This window comes from Anastrepha ludens, chromosome X (assembly GCF_028408465.1).
Source record: "Anastrepha ludens isolate Willacy chromosome X, idAnaLude1.1, whole genome shotgun sequence".
Lineage (NCBI taxonomy): Eukaryota > Metazoa > Arthropoda > Insecta > Diptera > Tephritidae > Anastrepha > Anastrepha ludens.
Window position 1 is genome coordinate 18,581,944 of NC_071503.1, and position 19,887 is coordinate 18,601,830.

Here is a 19,887-nt window from a genome sequence, read left to right on the forward strand (position 1 = left end):
AAAGTGTTCTGGAGAATCCGCTCCATCAGAAACAACAATAAAACGACACTTTGCTGACTTCAATCATGGTCGTACGCAGTGGATGCATAACGCATTGGACGTCTGAATGAGGCGGTAACACAAGAAAACATTATGAAATCCACAAAATCATTTTGAATGATCGAAAAGTGAAGTTACGTGAGTTAGCTGACATCACAAAGATATCAAAAGATCGTGTTGGCTTTATATTGCATGAACATTTGGCTATGAGAAAGCTCTGTTCACAAGTCAATAAAAACAATGGGAGAACTACATGAATTGAACTTCGAATTGCTCCCACATCCACCGTATTCGCCAGATTTGGCTCTGGCTGTTCGCAGACCTACAAAAAATGCCTGCCGGTAAGAAATTTTGTTCAATTGGAGAGGTTATTGCGAAACTGAGGCCTATTTTGAGGCGAAAAATAAATCGTTCTACAAAAGCGTTAATGAAATGTTAGAGCGACGCTGCAATGACTGCTTGCTGTGGATGGAAATTATGTTGATGCATAAAACTAATTTTGAACAACACAAAACGTGTTTTCTTTGTTAGACCCGGGACTTTTCAGCTCATGAGTTATGTAGGCATCCCGTTGACACTACATCTGCTGATAAAACTCGTTCAAAATATAAGCTTTCAAGGGCGGGGGTAAGTGTACGTCTCCCTTGCACAAAATATCATTTCCGCTTATGCGCTTTCTCAACATATTTATGGTCTCTAGTGCAGCGCTGATGGAACAGCCGCAACCGCCGCCGCAATCGCTACCACTGTCAACGACATCATCAACACTGTTTTAGGTTTTGGTCTCACCGCTGGCAGCTTCGTCTCTGTAAAATATATATATACCAAGCTTGTTAGATTACCAGGTCTGCGATTAAGCTGTGATGAAAAAGAAGTCACTTATGAGATTTGGCAGCCGAATTCTGCACCATCATTTCACATGAAATCACACACTCGTCCAGTTAGTCGTTGTTCAGATAGCAACGAAGAAAGATGAGTGAAAACCGTGTGGATTTTTTTACGTAGGTCACTAACACAATTTAACAATCCTTTCACATATATTCACACACTCATCAAATCAGTCGTTCTTCAATAGCAAGGAAGCATCATGAGTGGATATTGTGTTGATTTTTTTTCGTATATCACTAACGCAGTCTTACTGCCTGCCGATATTTGCACAGTCAGTTCACACATATTCACACACTCATCTTAACACATTTTCACAGACCCGTCCAATCAGTCGTTATTCAGACGGCAACGAAGTGTCATTTTGTATATTACTAACACAAGCTAAACTTGGTTAAACACATCCCACCGACGTCGTATGTTAAATAGCACACCTCTAAAAATATTTTCACCATGAATGTATAAAACATAGTTCACTACACATATAATACATTTTTTAACGATTCGAAAGCCTTAGTCAGTGTGGGACTTGAATGCCATTAAAAGCACCTCAAATCCGACGGTTCCTCCTACAGGGATACCGTTTTGGTAATTACGTCTGGACGCCGCCTTGAGCAATAAGCTCAATCGTCAGTTATATTTGTCTGCTGTTCGTCTTGCTGCATTTTATCAATGCGACAGCTGTGGTTGCTGCCGCGTTTGTGTCGCATCATTCCTGCGCTTCTAATCAATGTTGCGAAGTTCCACGATAATTCGCCTCCATTTTGCATTCGACTCAAGCATTTGTGGAACTAGGTTATTGGGCGTCAGAAACACACCAGTTTTTCTTTCTAGGTCATCGCGTTCCTTAATGAACCAGCCAAGTCTAGAAGATGCAGATATTTTTGGCAGCATCCGTGTCCACTTAATAGCTGTGTTAGGAAGAAATCAACGTATCCGTGTTTTCGACAGATCCACACGTCCTTTTGATGACTGACAAGTGATATACGTAAAAATATGAACACATGTTCACACACAAGCTCCTGCCATGGCATTCGGATATCACTAACACAAGTTACATTTTGTTAAACACATCCCAAGTGAGGTCAGCCCATCAGCCGATTCTGTCAAATTCGCTCAGAGCTGAATAACGGTCTGCTACATAGACGACCTTTTAAAAATCTATTCGCTATGGAATATTTTTGTTTACACAAGGATATAAAAGGCAAGGCAATAGTCACAGAAGGTAATTCCGAGTTTTGTTCTGTACCTTCAAGAACGTACTTATAGATATCTATGTACACACTTGATCATACTAGTTCTAAAAAAACTAATTACAATTTTTGACAATCAACTTTGACGGTCAACTCCAGTAGTTTCCTTCTGTGCTTCAATTTGGCACCATCAATTAAATTTGTAGTGGATTCTCTACAAATTTATACATTTTTTTTTTTGTTTGTTGGGACAACTAGCAAGAGCAGCACTCAGACATGAATTGAGTCCATTGTACTACACTTGGATTCCCTTTTCATTTTCTTTAAATCTACCCGATCTCCGAAGAAATCTTAGTGGTGCCAAGGAGCCAAGATGGTCACTTCTTAACACATCAGTGCCAAAGACCTCAAACCTGATTCGAGCGAAGGCGGGGCAGACACACAGGAAGTGGTCCGCCGTCTCATCCTCCTCTTCACAAGCTGGGCAGAGTACACTGTCTGAGATGCCCAACCTTTCCATGTTCTTCGCCCACAGAAAGTGGCCCGTCATCATTCCAACCAGCCGTCTGCACTCCCCTCTGCTTAATGGCAGAAGGGTTTGCGACAGTTGATCGGACATGACAGGTAACATCAGTTTAGTCCATCTGCAGCTTCTCTCAGCCTACCCAGCTCGCTTATGGGTGGTAGTTACCCATTTGCTAACCGTGGCTGTGATGGCCGCAGAAGGGAGTGGCAAAACGGGCTCTGGGCCAAAGAAGTTGGCCTCAGAGCCCATCTTAGCTAAGGAGTAAGAGGTCTCGTTACCCGCGATACCCACGTGTCACGGGACCCATGTCAGCATCAGGCTATTATGCCTACCGACATAGTTCAGCCTGGATTTACAGGACTAAGCGCAGCTTGGCTGTCGCTGCAGACACATATAGATCTGCCTCTCCATCGCTTTTCCACAACAAAATTCATCGTTTCTTGAACTGCATACACTTCCGCTTGAAACACAGATGCATGCATTCCAAGAGCAAAGTGCAGTTTTGTCCCGCTGGATTCCACGTAGACCCCAGAGCCGGAGCCATGCTCGGTCCTGGAGCCATCCGTAAAAATGCAAACACAGTGTTTGCCGGGCTCATTTTCTGAGTCTTCCCACAACTGAGCCTCTGGTAGCGCTACACTGTATCTCTTTTCAAGTATGACTCTTGATGGCATGGAGTCAAGTGGCATGGAGAGAATCATTGAATCGAAGTCGATGCCTTCTCTGTGTTCCATTGCCGGACAGGGGCCGTACCAGTCCCCATTGTGTTTCAGCCTGCAGATGGCCTTTTAGGCCTCTCCTTGGATGAAAGCTTCAAGTGGTGGCCAGAAAGCTGTCAGTGCTTTGGTTGTCTTTGTTTCAACGTGTGATTTCCATAGAAGCTTACTATCGAGGATTACTCCAAGATATTTAATTTCCTTGGACAGCAGGATTGTGACTCCTTTAGAACGAGTCCATCAAGCTTCCTCCTTCTGGTGAAGAGGACAATAACAGTCTTGGCGGGATTTGCCGACAGCCTATTCGTACAGCACCAAGTGTCAATCAGATCTAGAGTTTTCTGCACTTTCCTGCAGATGTTCATAAGCGAAGGGCCTGTTACCAAACAAGCAACATCGTCCGCATATGCTTGTGCGTAGACTCCCGAAACGTTTAAGGTGGTGAGTAGAGGATCGATTACCATGCACCAGAGCAATGGAGACCGCACATCGCCTTGGGGGCAGCCTCTATTAACCCCTGATGACACCAGCAAATCTTCCTCTGCTCGCACCGAGACAATTCTTTGGGCCAGCATCGAATGAATCCAATTTACTAGCATCCGGTCTACGCCGTGCCTACTAGCAGAGCTAGACATACTGTCAAAAGTGGCACTATCAAACGCCCCCTCTATGTATAAAAAGATGCCCATAGCGCAGTCCCTCCTATCGATGGTCAGCTCTACCCTAGCAACAAGGTTTTGCAGTGCCGACTCGCAGCATTTTTCGCTTTCATAGGCATGCTGAAATAGAGACAGAGGGTGAGTCTTCAGCGACTTCTGACGTATGCGCAAATCCACTTATGGGTATAAAGCTTTTGGGGCTGGTGTAGTCGTCTCTTCCAACCTTTGGGATGAAAGCGACCCTCACCATTCTCCAAGAGCGTGGTATGTAGGCCAGTACCAGGCATGCCGAGAATATTTTCTTCAGGGCTGCTGTCACGGACGCTGATCCTCCCTTCAGCATGGCAGGATATATGCCATCTTGTCCGGGCAACTTGTAGCCGCCATAAGATTTCATGGCAAATCGAATGGCGGCCTCATTCACCACAGACGTTTATCTGATTACCAGGAAAGAGAGACTCCATCAGCAAGCTGAGTGTCTCACTTTGCCGCTCCGTGAAGGAGCCAACAGATTTCCTAAGTGACCCCAGCTTTGCCGTTGGGTCCTTTTTCAGGATCCTAACCAATTTCGGCGTGCCACTCAAAGATTCAATACCGCTGCAGAATTCCCTATGTGAGGCTCTTTTCGATTCCCGAATAAGTCTCTTATAGTTTTTCTGAACATCACGGTATCGTTCCCAGTCCTCAGCAGGGTTAGTCTTGAGGGAGAAGCTTTCTCGACTCACACCTCAACATCTGCAGCTCTCGATTCCACCAAAGAACGGGAGTCCGGTTACGGAGAGGTCGAATTGGACAGGCTGACTCAAAACATTCAGTTAGGCCAGCGTTGAGTTTCTCAACAGCCGCCTCAATGGCCTGCTCTTTCCGAAGTCCTGGGGGCGCAACACAAGGTCCCGCAACGCCCCCTAAACTTCTGCCAGTCTGTTTTTCTGGGGTTTCTAGAGGGCAATGACATTTGTGCCTCCTCGACACACTGAAACTCAATATACCTGTAGTCCGAGCACGAATCTTCAGGAAGGACTCTCCAGTTCTTGATTGACCACCCAAGTTTTGAGTTTGATAGAGTGAGATCAATAACCTCCTGCCTTCTGGCCGTTACAAACGTTGGCTGTGAGCCCTTTTTATGTATGTCTAGGCAAGAGGATGCGATAAATTCGAATAGTCGAGAGCCCCGTCCAATGCACTTGCTGCTGCCCAGATTGTTGGTGCCCCAGATTGTATGCTGGGTATTAGCATCGCAACATAGGATGAGGCCCAGATTGCGCTGCTCCCAGAACCTTACGACAGTAGTGGCCTTTCCGGGTGAAGCAATAAGTAGATGCAATCACAAACTTTGATCAGTCGATTCTACCTCTGTAACACACCTCAGCCGCTACCAGGTCTTGGCAACAAAATTGCTCAAGACATGCCACAGTGAGATGGGATGTTACTATAAGACCGGTTCCAGGTCTACTCGAACTCCTGTCATATAATATCGTGGCCCCTTTCAACGCGCTTAAGCCAAAGAGGCGGCCCCTAAAGATCCAGGGCTCTTGCACTGCTGTTATGTGTTGTAATGTGTGCAGCTGGGTAAGCCTTCTACTTAGTAGTAGAGTAGCGACTTTGGAATGCTGCAAGTTAATATGCGTCACCGTCAAGGGACGGTAGCTACAGGAACCGTCCGTGCCAATCATTTGGGACAGACATGGAAGCTGACCGTCCTAAAGAAGAGACTCAGACGGTTCCCGTACCGCGAGCCCCAGACATTAACACTGGCCTCATCCACTCGCACCACAAGAGCAGCCCCTTCCTTTCCCGGTTTTTTCTCTTGGTGTACGAGAGGACTCGCCAAGGCCTCGTGCTGATGCCCGGATTCTGAGCACGTAGACAGGATAGGACATCCGCTGTAGGAAGGGCTGGATCCGGAATCCAGCAGATGGCCTTCCTGAGGGGTACAGTCTCCTCGCTGTAGACTAGACCACGGTCCTGATCCATTCGAAGGTGGCCAGAGACGCGCACGTCACCTTTATGGTGCCGTCCTTTGTCTCATAGCCCTTCGCGTTGGCTTAAGGACCGGAGCCAATAAGCTGACGCATCAGTCGAATTTTGCAGTATTTTTTTCTGCATCCGTCAGCTGATGGTCAGACCCCAGTTTACCAATCACAGCCACAGGTGGTGTGCTAGCAGCCTTCTCACTATACGATGGCTTGGCCGCACCCTTGGATGTGCTTAGGTGAAGGTCCAGCTCCCCATCCTCCACTGACGAGGATTTCGCCGGGCAGACAGCTCTGCTGGACTTTTTGTTGAGGCGCCGATAGGGACGTGGCTCAGCAGAACCTTTTCCCGCCACATTGACTGGCGCCAGGACCGCGCTCGTACCTTGGGGTGTCATGGCTCGACTATTGGCGGGAGCTGCAGGGCAGGGAGGTGTACCGCTTTCAGTCACCGTCCTTCTCCGCTTTCCTCGAGAGCGAGACAGCTTGGGAGCGCCCGTTCCCACCGAGGATTCAGTAGCTGCCAAGCGTGTCACTTCCGCTGACCAAGATCGTTTGGAAGACACAGACGCAGAAAGGCTGGCAGAGCCACATGAGGATTTCTCCCCCATGAGCCTTGCCCCCCGCTTTTTTCTCTCCCTCATTGTCACGCTCTTCGATTTCCAGGCTTCGTTGGGAGGTCGTGCATCCACCGAAGAGACCTCACAATTCAGGCCCTCCGAAACAGGGAAACGTGTTTCAGACTCTGGAGGAGCGGAGATTGCGATAGCGACCGCCGTTTCCTCCAGGATGCGCTCTCGCTCGTAGAGCTGAGAGAATTATTTTGGGACCTCCAGAATCCATGCCCCTGCTGCCGAAGCGGGTGGATTGCCAGTTGTGTGGATTCCACCTGGAGTAGTATCCACTGTGTTGTCCATTACCAAGGATGTTTTTTATTCGGGACTCCTCCCTAACCAGTTTGGTTCACGGATGGCACCCTGATTCTATGCCAACTTTGAGTCATCACACGAGTGTTGAACCCACCCCATCAGGGAAGGCCTCTCGTGTGATGTCAGGGCTTCCCTATCCACCACCTGGGACGCGCACGATGGGAGATCAGGCAACTCCACACGGGAATCACAACATACATATACCATATTTAAATTATCCGCATACAGAAGGAAACTGCACTTAAAAATAAACAAAAAAAACACAAAAATACATAATATATATTATCTTATAGCGCGATACTTTTATAACGCGGTATTTATTTAATCACTTATATTAATAATCTATAGTTCAAATTACCTTACAGACTAGACACAAGCCAAATTTGGCAACTAAAATATTAGCAATTAATTCAAATATGATACAATATTAGCAATCAAATTAAAAATTTTTGCAAACTAGATACAAATTAAAAAAGAGGTTTTAAATGTAAATAATCCAACATCAAGCAGTCTGGCATTGGATAATGAATTACATATAGTCTCGAAGTGCGCGAACATTGGGTGCATTACTCACAAATTTAGTCTTACAGTTTTCCGCACAAGAAGAGTAAAAATTGCGAAGACTTCTTTGTGGAACATTAAAGCTTACCCGCTCAATTATTGTAGAGTGAGACAGTTGACGATGCCATTAACAACACTGAAAACAAACGACAGTGATTGTCCTTCCTAGAGATCCTATATTAATTAGCTTTAACCGAGAATTATAGGCTGGAACAGGGGCCTCAAATTATAGAGAACATAATGACTGCTTAAGAAATATTTTTTTAACGCGCTTTATTCTATTTATTGAAAGTTGTTCGTAAGGTCTCCAAATGATAACAGCGTACTATAAGTAAGAAAGACCAAGAACCGTAAACCGAAGTTTGTGGGTATACGGATCAGAAAATTCAGATGTCTTGAGACGAAGCCTAGGACCGAGTGCGAGAAATCTTATCTTTATATTGTAAGTATTTATTTTAAATAAAATATTAATTTCTTAGCTATGGCAAGTGAAAAGTTATCAAGACAAGTTAAAAAGGAAATATTTTCGCTATAACAAAAAAATTATATATATGGAGCCCAATGGGCGAGTTATACGAGAATCATCCTACTACGCGGATCCAATCCATCTTGTTATAGGGGGATTTCTGTATTGTTAATGATGAGCATAAACAATGTACACAATAATTAGTCCTAAACGCAATCAATTGTACATCTAATCCTTATCGCCCAGCTCTACTTGATCATAGGTAAATAGAAAATAGTTTAAATGAAGAATATTCTATCACGCCAGGAATTTCAAATATTCTGGCACAATGTTCGCATATGCTTTTTTTAGCCATTTTTGAACAAATGTACTTTGTACTCAAATATGAACGAGACGTTATCAATAAAACGGTCCGCGGATGACATATGGCAAAAATAAATTTTTTGTTTTTTGGTAGGACTGTTATAAGCTTACATGGCAAATTTCAGCATGATATGTCACATAGTTTGTTTTCTGGCGTCTGAAGCCGAAATTTTATTGGAATAACAAAATTTCAAACAAATTCTTTGTTCAACTTGAATTTCCATCGTTAAATTCGAAGAACACACTCGAGCTTGACTTGTTTACAATAGCATAGCTTGAGGGACCTTAGCGTGTCTCACGAATCAATTCACAACATTTTACACCATCAATTGGGCATGTGATGCGTGGGTGAAGACATGCTTGAGTAAGTGAATTCGGGCCCAACGTTTATCCAGCGCATCATAACAGATGATGAGACGTGGGTATATCACCTTGACATGCCAGTGAACAGGCGGCTGAATGGCGCTATCGACATGAGCCGAAACCCAAAACTCCAAGTCAAGGTCAGTCAAAAGTGAAAGTTGTGCTACTCGTTTTCTTTGATTAACATGGTATTGTGCACTCGGAATTCATTCCAAATGATTCTACGGTAAATAAGGAATATTATTTGGAAGTTATGCGACGTTTGAGTGTAAGTAAGAAACGGCCCAATTTGTGCAAAGAAAACTCATGGATCTTGCACCAAGATAACGCACCGTCTCACAAGGATCATATTGTGAACACTTTTTCGACCAAAAACTCGACAAATATCATCAAACAACCCACGTATTCACCGGGTGTGGCCTCTTGTGACTTTATTTCTTTTCGCAAAACTTAAATTGCCACTGTGCGGACACCGCTTTGACTCGATGGCGACGCTGAAGGACTCGAAGAAGATCTCTTTAAACGCATTTAAAAGGTGCTTTGATGACTGTACTAACCGTTGGAATATGTGTATTACTTCGAATAGAGGCGACAAAATAAATTTTGAGGATTAAAGAATTATTTTGCGTTCTATTGATCAATTCCCAGTACTTTTTTGACAGAATGCACTTATATATTTTAAACGTTTAGCACGTACTTTTTACGACATATTTTCTTCAAGATGCGTCGTTTTAATAATTTCAGTTCCTTGTTGGAAAACAAGCATAAACTCGACACTGGACCTTTAAGCGTTAGCGAAATGGTTAAAACAACGCATTTTGAAGAATATGAACCCAAACGGGGTGGTCAATGCTGCCAATTAAAGAAAAATGATGTGGAAAACTAATATCTATGCGGTTACAGCCCGCTACAGCACATCAACATTTTGACCAGTTTTAACTGTTTTTTAAATTCTTATTATTACAAATTGGGAAGAACTTCGAAGGGATCGAAATAGCAACTGGGCTATAAAATTTTAACGGAGAAGCTTAACGCTAACCCCACATCTAGACAGTGATGCTATCAGTAGAATAATGGATGAATTGTTTCCCACACACCCTATGCTGTGCGGGACCCGGAAACCCGCAAGGTGACGAGATGCTCACACCCTTCACTACGAGAAAGATTTCGAATACTTGTATGGTGGTTCATTGATTGGGTGAAGTGAAGATTCATCCAGAATCCAATTAGCGCTTCTGCATCATTTTTTTGCCACATCTTCGTTACCAACTTGTTTAATTTTTTTTACAACATGACTATATCCAGTCAGTGCGGTTTAAGAAACTTATTTGGTTGTTGACGTCTAAGCTAGCAAGTTGTTCGAAACTTTCGAACAATGGTTTGCCCAGGCTTGACATTCTCTCCTTCCATAAGGTAGGCCATTCATAGTGGAAAAGGACAATAGTTTCCTTTTTCTATGGCTGCGGTTGTAGATGGGCCATAACGTTCTCCTAATTTTGCTTATCCTCTATCCATCTAATATATAATCCGCGATTCGGAAGCATTTTGAAGAAATTGCATTATTGATTGCACTCAGTGGTGTGAATACTGATTCTTGATCTTGATCGTTTGTCATGACAGACATTAAACAGGTAGCAATTTAATTTTTCTATTATTTGGCAGGGAAGGTGTCATTAAATTACCCAAGGCACATTAAACAGGTATTAAAACCTTCTGTAAGCCGCCGAACTTTCTGGTAGAGTTTTCAGGCGTTGTTCCTATTGGCCAGCATCTCAAACTCCTCGCACTCACGTATTTCGGTTTTTCGTTTTTCTGTCTGATAAAACGTCTCTCTTCCTGTCTTAGCTACCGGTAGCGATCCCACATCACTCGCGTTGCGCCCGATCGCATCATGGATTTATAGGCAACATCTTTTATTTCTGTGGAAGCAAGATATACCTCGCCGTACCAACTGTTTTTTCGGGCTTGCCGGAAACCGTTTTTTTCTTCGGCGGTGGTACAAAGAGAGCAGGAAATGTTGCTCCGTTGCTCGTGCCTGCCGGTTTGTTGGGCTGCACTCTCTGAGAGCAGGAGTGAGAGTCAAGTGGCGAATCTCCTGGCTGTTTGTTGTCATTGCACCTTTTCGATGTCGAACATTCCTTGCGTAAGTAGATGGACGTTTTTTGCTGCACGCAGTTTGGCTACAACGAAGTTATGATCCGAGTCGAGGTTGGGTCCTCGGATCGTATGTTCATCTAAAACACTAGAAGCGTGTCTCTCATCTATCACAACATGTTCGATTTGGTTTCATGTTTTTCGATCAGGAGACAGCCAGGTTGCTTATTGTATATTTTTATGCTGGAATCTGGTGCTGCAGACTACTATGTTTCGAGCCCCGGCAAAGTCGATCAGTCTCTGTCCGTTACTGGAATTTTCGTGTTGCAGTCGGAGTTTTTCGACTGTGGGACCCAAAAATTCCCTCGTTGCCTACCCTGGCGCTGAAATCGCAAAGCACGGTTTTTATGTGATCTGTGGTCGCATCGTCCTTCTCTTCCATCGGGGCGTGGGCGCCAATGAGCGAGATGATAAAAATCGGGCATTGATACGGATTATTGCGAGGCGCTCGTCTACTGGAGTGAGCGATAGTACTTGGCGACGAAGTCTCTCCCCCACAACAAATCCGACACCGAATTTAAGCTCCTTTATATGGCAGCTGTTGTAGGCGTCGCATGGTCGTAAGTTTTTCTTGCCTTTTCCCGTCCATCGCATCTCTTGAATGGCAGTGATGTCAGCCTTTACTCTTACGAGAACATGAACCAGCCTGGCAGAGGCACCTTCCCCATTAAGGAACCGGACATTCTTGGTGCATGCCCTTAAATTGTAGTCCTTAGTTCATTTGCAGGGGTCGTAATCAGTATAGGAAGTTCTGAACTGAGGCTTTGTGGCTGTTTTCATTGCGGGGGATATTTGAGTGGCGGGTCCTAAACCCAGCGCACAACCAGCTATCCTGGAATGCTTCGGCTTCTCACGTTAGCTCACTCCCAAACGGGTGTTCGGAGAGTACCCAGTGCATACTTGGGCTAATCCTGGAAGTGGTGAGCTGCTTGAACCATATGCAAAAGAATCGTCTTGGCCACTCCCAAGTGAATGGCGATCAGTAACCTCCATCTTTTATAACAATACTAACAGGCAGAAAATGTGAAATGGAGCAATAAACAGTACGAACAGAGTATATGAAGAACTGGACGATAATGTTAATCAAAGTTATTTTAAGGATGACATAGACAAATTTGAAATTTGATGGATTTTTAAAGACAGATTTAATTCCATTATGCTTAATGCCCTTATAATAAATGATTATAAATGAGAAAGAAAAAATCGAACATTTTCTTGGACGATGTCCAACATTAAAACGATACCGCTGTTCTTTCTTTGAAAAGACCGTCCTCAACACCGAAAATAGTTCATGTTCTAAATGATTTTAAATGGAAAAAATTAATCAGTTTACTTACTGGTGCTTTAAAGTACAGACAATTTATTATAGATGAATAGTTACTGGCAGATTGTATTGTTTTTTTTTTAATCTATCTATCTAGATGTCTAAATATTTAAGTGCACGTATTTAGTATTATTATTTATTTATTTTTTTTTTTTTTCAATACAATCCATAGAAAATATATTCAGATTTTGAGCTGCAAGGTGTATTGGAGGATAAACTCAATTCCAAAGCATATCAAACTGTTGCTCAGCGTGTGGCCACTGAGGAGGCAACGTGCGCACTCAGCATGCCCGATGTCGCTGAGTGTGAGGAGTAAGTAAATTAATCAAGTACTCCATCCTTATATATATTCATTGTTTTCTTTTTTATAGCAACATGGATACCATACAGGGTGAGGGTGGGGTCGAAGATGTTACCGGAGACGAGGTAGCCGGCAGTAGTAGTACTGGCGGCATTTCACGAGGTTTACCAAAACCAAAAATTGCCGCTGCACAAGCAGCGGCCGTAACGAACGTTGTGGCTGGTCGTGTTGGCAATTTGCTGGGCAAAGGTATTGGTGGGCTTAGTTCGAAGCTCGGAGGTGGAAGTTGGTTTTAAAGCTATCAAAAATTGGCTTTGCATTATCAAAATGGTATTAGCATTAGATGGCGTGTAAGAGATCGGGGCGTAAGCATACAACTTTTTTTTTAATAATATGAAAGTAAGTAAAGTACTAAAAATGATTTGGAAGCAAGGTAGCATATAGAAAATTAAACACCACAAGTTATATTCATCGTAAGCATGTGTCTGACAGATTAATGAAACCAACGCAAGACTGAGTCTTGTCGAGGCCCTTTGCTCCCGAGAAGAGTGAACAAGGAAGAAAAAACATGTGTCTGCACATTGTATATTATATGTTTACTTACTTGTACATGTATAAGTATATAAAAAACATATGTGTTACAAATACCAATTATATATGCATGCATAATGTATATCAAGGTATAAACAATAGTAAAATTTTAACAAAAAAACAATATTACAATACATAAAATTTATGTTTCATTTTATAACTGAAGCCCAGAAATAACTCTTAAGCTGGCCGCACATAGACAATAAATCAAAGTAAACCGTTGAAAGCCATTTTGCTACATACCATACGTATGGATCGGTCGACGATTTTCATTTCAAGTTGCTCATCGGCGAGTAAAGATGGAACGCGAAAAAATATACATACAGTATGCAAAATTTGTATTAGTACACCCCCTTATAAATAAAAAAACCACGTATATTTTCAAATTAATTTTAAAACCAATACTTGAAACCGTTTTATTTTATTGATAATTAACTAAAATAAGGCCAAATAATAAAACCGCTCACAAAGTGTATTGAATTGCAAAAAAAAAATAAGAAAGAAAAAAATTAACACTTTTCACAGAAGCAAAATTCGTATCAGTACACATGTATTTTTAATGATTTAAAGAGTAAATAAAAGATAGTTCAGAAAATTAATATTTTGTAGGATACCCTCGTTGCCTTAGAACAGCAGACAATCGCTTCGGCATAGATTCCACTAATTTTTTGTGAGATTTGGAGAAATCTTCTTCCACTCTGATTTGAGGACTTTTTTTAAATGTTCTCGGTTCCTTATTTGATGATGTTTCAGTTGCTTTTTGAAAATCGACCATAAATTTTCTATGGGATTAATATCCGGGCTTTGTGGTGGTGTTTTGAGATAATTTGGACAGTTATAAAGGATCAATAACCTTGTATCCAACGCCGTGTGCTTAGGGTCGTAATCTTGTTGGAATATAAATTTTTTTTTGCAACCCAATTTTTTGGCATATTCTTTGCGTAGATTCTTTTTTAAAATATCAATATATTGCCTCGCAGTCATAATTCCATCAATAAAATGCAACTTTCCTACTCCGTTTGCCCCGAAACATCCCCATACCATCAGAGAACCACCACCGTGCTTGAAAGAAGGCTGCGGATTTCATTTCTGAAGGCTAGTATTACACTTTCTCCACATTTTTATGCGTCCATCGGACATTTTTATATGATTTTTCCAAAACCACATATTTTTGTTTAAATATTGCCAGGCGAAAATAACACGCTTTCTTCTATTGACTGAGCTTACATACGGTTTTCTAACCGCAGTTCTGCTTCTAAATCCCATTTTTTTTACATAATTGCGCACTGTTTGAGGTGTAACTTTGATAGAAAAGTATTTTTCTAGTTCTGCAGCTAGTGAAACTCCACTGACGGTGGGATCTTTCCTGATAAGGCGTTTCAAATAAGTCTTGTGCCTCTGTCCAAGCTTTGCCCTGCTCACATTTCGAAGCTTTTTGTCAATCCTTCCACTGTCTCTATAAATTTTGACTACGTTTTGTATTGTAGACACACTTTTCTGCAATGTTCTCGCAATTTCGCGTAAAGACTTTCCGTTTTTGTTCATATTTATTATTAATCTCCTAGTTTCGTTTGATAATTCACTTAGTTTAGGCGACATTGCAAACTAACTCCGCGAACTTCAACAAATGGCTACTAAAACGCAACTGCCCAATGTTAAACATTGAATGTTTAACACAATCGTTTCGAAAATAACGGTAAATACCAACAAATTGTTTACAAATTCAACGCATACTACGTGTACTAATACGAATTTTGCCTGCAGTAGAAATAGCTACACTGCTACTAAAGCTATTTTTTTCAATTCTATGCAAATGCTTCGGAGTTTTTGTTATTATTCTATTTTTTTATGAATTATACAATGCCGCACTACGATTGAAATTAATTGCTTTAAAGTAAATTTGAAAATATACGTGGTATTCTTATTTGTAAGAGGGTGTACTAATACGAACTTTGCATACTGTATACAGTTTGTCAAGAATATCTTTGAATAGTGAAGAAAAATTTAAAATTTTAGCTTTGATCGAGAATTCCAGCAACAAATAAAAAAGCAAACAAAAAATTCCATTACTGTACTTGTCTACGACTATTAGGCACCAACAGTTATAAAATAAACACACACATTACAAAAGCAACAACAAAAAGGACGTTTACTCTATTTAAAAAGTGTCAAAAAAATCTTTGCATAACTGATGAAAACAACAAAAAATGCAGTTATTTTCCGCGAATTTCATTCATTTGGGTCTTTGTTGCAAATGGTCTGGAATGTGAAAGGGGTAAGAAATGATTTAGTTGATTTAATTAGTTTCGGAATATCATATTCCAATGGTGTTTTTTCCAACTTTTCTCTGATGAATCTTATTATTTCACTTTTATTAGTTGGCGATCTTTTTCATACATTTATTTTTAAATGAACCCATAAATTTTCGAATGGGTTAATGTCGGTACTTTCGGCGGGGTATCAATAACTTTGGTGCAGTTGTAAAGTAACCAGGACCTGCATAAATAAGATTTATCTTTGAAATCATTATCTTGACATTATTTGTATTTAAATTTGTTCGAATTTTCCGGGTCAACAAAGCCAAATTTTCTAATACTGGAAGTCAATTCGTTTTTTAAAATCTGAAGATATACTTCCTTGGTCATTATTTCGTCGAAAATTTTGATTTCACCCACTCCGATTGTTGATATACAACCCTAAACCATTACTGACAGTTTACTGTAGAGATAATATTATATTTTTGTTTTGTAGTGCTGTGAGAGGCTTACGCCAAACTCCCAGAGGCCCATCATGGTAGTAGAGCATAATTTTCGTCTCATCTAAGAAAATAACGTCATCCCAGTACTCTGTGGGTAGCGATATGTGCTCGGTGGCAAATCGCAATCTTTTATCAACGTTTTGTGCTCTTGAAGAATATTTGTGTTTTTGCAACACTTTTCGAAGAGTTTTCATGAGAAACTCTTAACCCATAGTCGTTTCCCGCTTGAAGAGCTAATCCTCTTGTAACGCTTTTGGCTATTATAAATAGTTTTAATAATTTTACGTTCAATTTGCTGCGTCACTTTTTTTGGTCTCCCTGTAGACCCTTTCAACTCAAGTCTTTCTTCATTTTTAGCACGGTTTATTATATTATATATATACATCTCGGCGATTTCTCTGGCTGATTTGTCTTTGTAGTGATTGAAATGCACGAATTGAATAATATTTTTTGAAACTCGTTTTCCTGTCATTTTTTTATTCAAATCTGAGATCACTTGAAGCACTGAAGAGAATCACTTCATAACTAAATAATTTCTTACCCCTTCCACATTCCATACCATTTGCAAAAAAATCCAAATGAATGAAATGCGCGGAAAATAACTGCCTTTTTTGTTGTTTTCATCAGTTATGCAAAGATTTTTTTGACACTTCTCAAATGGAGTAAACATCTTTTTTGTTGTTGTTTTTGTAATGTGTGTGTTTATCTAATAACTGTTGGCGCCTAATAGTCGTAGACAAGTACAGTAATGGAGTGCGTGTAAAAATTTTTTGTTTGCTTTTTTATTTGTTGTTGGAATTCTCGATCAAAGCTAAAATTTTAAATTTTTCTTCACTATGCAAAGATATTCTTACAAACTGTATAATTATAAATATAAGTATAAGCATCACTGTAGCAAGTCAGATAATCTTCAATCAATGCTTTACTTGTTGTAGCCAAACGTAGATCACAAAAGAAGTGACAGAAACCTTCACACTTCCCTACACACACTCAACTGATTGTAAAGATTTCAATTTTAAAACATTCAATAAACATTTTAAACAACAAACTGTGTCACACACATGGCAAACCATTAGAATTTCAACAGGTTGATTCGATTTGTTGCGCATTTGCGGCCAGCTTTAATTCCGTTTTCGGACATTGCAAAAAGGCTAAATGAAAAAGAGGTGTGCAGTCATATCTTAATCATATCCAATAATAGTTTAAGGCCACTAAAGATAAAATAAAATTGTTTTCTTAATTGCTTTCGTTATTTTTTATTTAAATTTGAAGAAAAAATACGACCACGGATATATATATGTATATATGTATAGTAATTTGCAAACTATACCTCTTATTATAATGCGCTTTTTAAGTATTTTTCCTCTGCTGAACTGTAAAAGAAAATGTATTAACTATTAAAGGGTGATCAGATTGGAAGTACTTTTGCGATAGGGTTTCTTTGACAGTTCACGCGTGAGTACTGTAAAGGTAAATATTATATATAATTTTTTCAGTATTCATTGACATTTCATCATAGAAAGACATACGTTTCAATAACGTTTATAAATCGTACAATTGCGTTACGAAAATCGACGCTCTTTAAAAAATGTTCATCGCGCGCTCAGGCCAACTTATGGTGTACAACGATGAGACCCATTTTTGGCTGAATGGATACGTCAATAAGCAAAATTGCCGTATTTGGGCGGAAGAGCAATCCGAAGCCATTCAAGCCATCCAATCTAATGAAAATAACCATTTTTTGGGCTGGAAGAATTATCGGCCCATCGTTCTTCAAAGACGAGGTTGGCGCCAATATAACAGTGAATGGCGAACGCTATCCCGCCATGATAAACGACTTTTTGTGATATCACACCGTTGGACCATTATTTGTGGAGGTACGTACAGTCTAAATGTGGATAAACCAGCTAGGATTGAGGCATTGGAAGCCAACATTACTAAAGTTATTCCCGAGATACTAACCAGTTGTATGCTGTCTCTGAGGCGCAGGTGGTGTTTTGTAAGGAACTTTGTTCTGGCAGAAATACACGCGGATGTTAGTCATTACCGGCCGATGAGCGACGTTATCAGAAAAAACGTTTTTTATCATTTGGTATTTCATGCTTGAGACTTCGAACCCGGGTACTAGTCTCACACCAACTCACTCGGCTACTGTGGCCTCCCAACATACCTAATATTGTTATATCTAATCTTATTTTATTTCATCTTATCTAATCTAATCAAGTTTATTATTTAATTTCATTTGATCGTGTCTTACCTTTCTTATCTGGCAACTATGAGTGGGTCAAGTCGTATAAATCGGCTCTCTCTTCAAGATTTACAAAGATTTCGACGAAAGTTACAAAGTGGTTCAAAAGTGTTTCGATGTTGCAGGCGATCCACGGTCGCCGGAGGCAATTGAAGGTCAGCGAAATATTTTTCAGTTAAATATACAAAGAAGTAAGACTGAGCACTTTGACTTCTTTTTAATAAGCGCACTGTTTGATTGTGGAGATATGTTTGCAATATTTCCCAAGGTTGTTCAATCGTAAAGCAAAACATTCAGTATGATACTGACTTTCTGTCAAGGTTTCTAGTGGGAACGAGATGACATTAACAAATAATTTAAAACAAGCACTACCTGGACCACCCTGCACTTTCGTTGACGTTCGCACAAACATTTGAAGAGATTGAAAACGGAGTAAACGTAGCCAAGGCCGGGGCTGTATAGTCCAAGGGAGCATTTAAAATCACCACGGAAGGAAACCAATGTAAGTACACCGATTTTCTGAAGATCATTCGTTCAAACGTTTCATTTAATGGAACTCATTTCACCCCAGTAAAGAACATCTCCAGTCTCAAACACCAATGTGGGCATTAGATTTTACAGCTTAGAGTAACATGTCTTCACTTTTACTAAAATATCCAATGTCACAGCCCTCAAAGCCGAAGACGTTAAAATTCGTAAATCATTGGTTATAATGAAAGGAATATCCAATAAAAGTACTTCCGCTAAGCTTATCCATGATGGAAATCCCAAAATCCACATTTATGCGCAAACGAAGATTAAAAAATAAAAGTGCGTTTTTTAGGCGCAATGTACAAAACTCTGACGAATACATCAATATCATACAATGCTGTGCTTGAAGGTACAACGATTTACATCGAGTGTCTCAATGTTGATCACTACCAAGACGAATATAATACCTATTTACTTTTATTTTTCGAGATTTTGACAAGGCCTACACCATAGTAATATAAAATAAATAAACAAATCAAACAAAGGGATAAGAAACTACATGTTTGTAAATATTCAGTGAATGGCTTGGTGCCGCTTGTTAAGTTGTGAAAGCACAACTGAATATTAAGCCTCCGAATGCAGTTTTTCAGCGTTTTTATGCAGATGACGCCGTGGCAAGATAGTGTGTGCGTGTGTATGAATAATTTGTTTTGTTTGTTGGTTTCTATTGCTTTTGCCTACTCTTACCCCGCAGAGAACGGTAATGATATAAAGAAGTCTCGCGAGCTACGAATAGTGTGTATTGTCAAAAATGAAGTGTAGCCGCGAAGACTTTTTCACCTCACCCAACTCGACAGCGGGGAAGATCTTAGCAGAGCTGATTACAGTGATTTCTGTATAATTACGTTAGCTCTACTCAGTTTTTGGCTTCGCCATTTGAATATACATTTATTTGTTCCTTTGACAAACGTAATTTTGTTCAATTTACATCTACATATCTACAATATATATCTTATATATAAAAATGGAGACGTTTTTTTGTGTTCGTTAGTCGCCGATTCACGCCTAAACGCATTCACCGATTTCAATCAAAGTTTCTCAGATCATTGGTATTGGTCCATAGATGGTTTATGTGAAGTTTTAAAGAAATCGGTAAAAGTACGCGTGCGTTGTGTTAGTGTGAAAAATATATTTGCGTGTTTCCCTTATACGGACATTACGTATACGGAATGAGAATACACGCAAATGAATAGAATATACACAGGCATGAATAACATTGTTTCGATGTTGAGTGACGTATGCGACTGTATTATTCGTAACGCAATAGTTGTCCTCTCTTTTCTTTCCTTTTTATGCATGCGTGACAC

At 40.5% G+C, this 19,887-nt stretch overlaps 1 protein-coding gene across 1 annotated transcript in view; it reads left to right on the forward strand.

Moving 5' to 3' along the window:
• Positions 1–17,045, forward strand: part of LOC128869316 (calcium-dependent secretion activator-like) — a 42,959-nt gene extending 25,914 nt beyond the window's left edge. The window contains exons 2-3 of the mRNA XM_054111843.1: positions 12,324–12,463; positions 12,523–17,045. Coding sequence (XP_053967818.1) covers positions 12,324–12,463; positions 12,523–12,748 — 366 coding nt within the window. The 3' untranslated portion in view covers positions 12,749–17,045. The remainder of the gene's footprint in view (positions 1–12,323; positions 12,464–12,522) is intronic.
• The last annotated feature ends 2,842 nt before the right edge of the window (positions 17,046–19,887 follow it).